This window comes from Chiloscyllium plagiosum, chromosome 37, assembly GCF_004010195.1.
Source record: "Chiloscyllium plagiosum isolate BGI_BamShark_2017 chromosome 37, ASM401019v2, whole genome shotgun sequence".
NCBI classification, from domain to species: domain Eukaryota; kingdom Metazoa; phylum Chordata; class Chondrichthyes; order Orectolobiformes; family Hemiscylliidae; genus Chiloscyllium; species Chiloscyllium plagiosum.
In genome coordinates, this window is record NC_057746.1 from 19,788,971 (window position 1) to 19,792,589 (window position 3,619).

At 45.6% G+C, this 3,619-nt stretch overlaps 1 protein-coding gene across 3 annotated transcripts in view; it reads left to right on the top strand.

The window, feature by feature from the left end:
* Positions 1-1,576: 1,576 nt before the first annotated feature.
* atat1 (alpha tubulin acetyltransferase 1) overlaps positions 1,577-3,619 on the top strand; it is a 46,170-nt gene continuing 44,127 nt past the window's right edge. For all 3 annotated transcript variants that reach the window (XM_043678019.1, XM_043678022.1, XM_043678021.1), the window contains exon 1: positions 1,577-1,692. In XM_043678019.1, the coding sequence (XP_043533954.1) occupies positions 1,592-1,692 (101 nt within the window). In that variant the 5' untranslated portion in view covers positions 1,577-1,591. The remainder of the gene's footprint in view (positions 1,693-3,619) is intronic.

Sequence of the window (3,619 nt, forward strand, 5' to 3'; positions counted from 1 at the left end):
CACCTGGAGTACTGTGTGCAGTTCTGGTCTCCAAATTTGAGGAAAGACATTCTGGCTATTGAGGGAGTGCAGCGTAGGTTCACGAGGTCAATTCCTGGAATGGCGGGATTACCTTACACTGAAAGACTGGAGCGACTGGGCTTGTATACCCTTGAGTTTAGAAGACTGAGAGGGGATCTGATTGAGACATATAAGATTATTAAAGGATTGGACACTCTGGAGGCAGATTGTGATAACTTGCTCACCTTTCTTCTCTGTGCTACTATTTTTATAAACTCAGGGTCCCATGCACTTTAAGTTCAACGTGTTTCTTAATATTTCAGAAATAAATTGATTTCAAATGCTTTGGGATGTTTCCGAGGCTATTAAAGCTGCTCAATAGCTGTCCAGCTGAATGTAAACCTAAGCTGACGAAATAAGTTTTCCATTCCATCTTTGATCATCTTTTTTTGGCTTGCATTGCGCTGGATCAGAAAAGCAAGTATGCTGGGGCCCAGTAGTTGGTTTATCTGTCCATGTCCCACTAATGAGCAAGGCTGTCTTGAAGCATCCACCAGCTTGGATAACATTGTATCCGCAGTTATCAGCTTGCTCTGTTTTGGAAGCAATGTCGTTTGGATCCCTATTTCCCTGTGTTGGCTAGGGAGTAAAAAACACTCGCAACCATTAACCATTGGTTAGCACTGCTGCCAAGCAGCGCCAGAGACCGGGGTTCAATTCCCGCCTCAGGCAACTGACTGTGTGGAGTTTGCACATTCTCCCCATGTCTGTGTGGGTTTCCTCCCACAGTCCAAAAATGTGCAGGTTAGGTGAATTGGCCATTCTAAATTGCCTGTAGTGTTAGGTGAAGGGGTAAATGTAGGGGAATGGGTCTGGGTGGGTTGCTCTTCGGAGGGTCGGGGTGGACTTGTTGGGCTGAAGGGCCTGTTTTCACACTCTAAGTAATCTAATCTAAAAAATTGTTCCTTGGTTGTGGGGCTGACGAATGTGAAGCAGAGAGACAGAAACTGACTGGCAGTACAGTAACTTGTATCACCCCCAGCTTTTTACGATGGCGTGTGGAAGCTTCCTCAGCCTGTTGCAGAGTGGCAGAAGTGGTGGACAGGGAGTCTGTATTCAGAGGTCACTAGTCAGGGGACTTAACTTGTAAAATACTCAGTGGAGAATTTAGAGGGGAGTTGATTAACCTTTTGACCAAGGGTGGTGGAGGAACCTAGAACTAATTTTCAGAAAGGTTGGTGGAGGTGGAGACCTGGATTGTGTTCCAAACACTGTTGGAATACAAGTAGACATTCAATATGTCATAATCTACAGTGTTGCGGATCAAGAGCTGGGAAGTGAGATTGAACTGCGCAGCTCTTTTGGCCAACGTGGACGAGATGGGCCAAATGGCTATCTCCTTCATTGCAAGATCTTCTGTTTTGCAACCTCTGGTTGAGAGCCAGGATCCAAACCGACATCTTCCTGGTTTCCCAACAACCCATCTTTTTCTGAAAACAGTGAAGCTTTTTTTTTGTTGTTGTGTCTGTTTGTGTATGCGTCTAATCTTGGTTCAGTGACAGTGCCTTTTATCTGGGTCAGAAACGCATTCATGAATGCAGCTGCTGTCAGAGTCAATGTCTTCAGTGCAACAAATGAGGGTCTGTTCAGTCATCTCCAAAACTGCAGAAATTTTGTTGAATCGAAACAATGGTATGCTGTGTGATTTGACTTTTGCATATAGGTGACAGTCGGTTCCTTGTGCATTGATTTGTTTGTTGCGTTGATCTAATCTGCACCCTTCCCTCCCAAAAGTGGGCATGTTGAATTTTCGGGATCAGTGGTGCTGGAAGAGCACAGCAATTCAGGCAGCATCCGAAAAGCTTCGAAATCGACGTTTCGGGCAAAAGCCCATGCTCTTCCAGCACCACTGATCCAGAATCTGGTTTCCAGCATCTGCAGTCATTGTTTTTACCATGTTGAATTTTCTACCTGATCCTGCATTGGGTTCAGCTCATCTGGTCTTCCCTACTCGTTCTGACCTGTTGGCTTATTGTGCATCTGCTCTGTCCAGAGTTAGCTCAGCAGGTGACTCAACTGTAACTGGTCCTCTCGCCAGTAACTTGTGATCTTAAAACAGCACTCAAAAGAACACTGAGAGACCAATTTAAACCGAAGCAGTGTACAGGGTTATGGGGAGAGGGGGAGGAGTTTTGGCACTCAGTTGGAATGCTCAGAGGCTAGTGCAGACACAATGGGTCAAATGACCTTATCTGCCCCACAATTCTGTAATTCTAGTTGAGTTCAGTGTCTGTGTCCTTAGACCGGTTGTTCTGGGCAAACCGAGCCCTGTTCCAAGTGCAGATGCCTTCATTTCCTGTGATCTCCAGGCACCAGGGCCAGTGAACACACAATTGTGTGCTGGAACAGTGCTGGCTGAATTAATGACCAAGGCAAAGAAGGATGCAATGAATTCTGCACGCTGTCTGTTAACTCCTTCGTCTCCTCCCTCTCGATATCGGTGCAGCAATAGAGACCTCAGCTGTGGCCCTGTCTGTAAGGCACTTGTCGCCACAATGTAATTAAGACTGACTCTTCAATGCCATAGTGAGGCTGTGTTGCACTGTCAGTATGACCTTCCTGTAAATGAGGGTGCCTTGTCCGCCCTCCTCAGGTTGACGTACCAGATCCATGGTGTTACTTCTGAGGAGGACTACAAGAGTTATTCCCTTGTGCATGGGCCCATATTCATCCTTCAAATAAGATCACCAAAAACAGATAATCTGGACATTGCACCCAAACAGCAGTGTGATAAACTGACTGCTCAACCCCTTCACTTAAAATAGAGGCAGGACTTTGGCTTTAAATTGGCTGCAGGAGGAATTTCTTCATTCAGAGGTTGGTGGATCTTTGGAAATCTCTGCTCCAGAGCACAGTGGGGGCTCAGTCATTGAGTATGCTCAAGTCTGAGATTGATAGATTTCTGCATATCGACATACCCCTTGATGTCTTTAATGATGCAGGAAAATGCTGTTGAGATAGCAGATCTCTCCGCATGCCAAGCTGAACTCAAAGGGCTGAACAGTCTTCCTAGTTCTCCTTTGTTATTTGCTGATGTAAACCACATCACAAGATGGTGAGAGATGCTATGTAAATGCACATCTTCTCTCTTTATTTTCCTTGTTTGATCAGGGATGTAGTCCTCTTTGGTGTAGCTGTGATGGGTTGAAGGGCCTTTTTCTGTACTGTAGATCTCTAGGTGGAGAGATTTGGCCAGCATTTGCCAGCGTTGATACCATGGAACTTTATTTCTGTGTTCTTGAATGGGTGAAGGGAATATAGGCCTCTGTTTTCAGTTCTGGTCTCCTTCCCATCGGAAAGATGCTATGAAACCTGAAAAGGGTCAGAAAAGATTTACAAGGATGTTGCCAGGGTTGAAGGATTTGAGCTATAAGGAGAGGCTGAACAAGCTGGGGCTGTTTTCCCTGGAGCGTTGGAGACTGAGGGGTAACCTTATAGAGGTTTACAAGATTATGAGGGGCATGGATAGGGTAAATAGGCAAAGTCTTTTCCCTGGGGTCGGAGAGTCCAGAACTAGAGGGCATAGGTTTAGGGTGAGAGGGGAAAGATATAAAAGAGA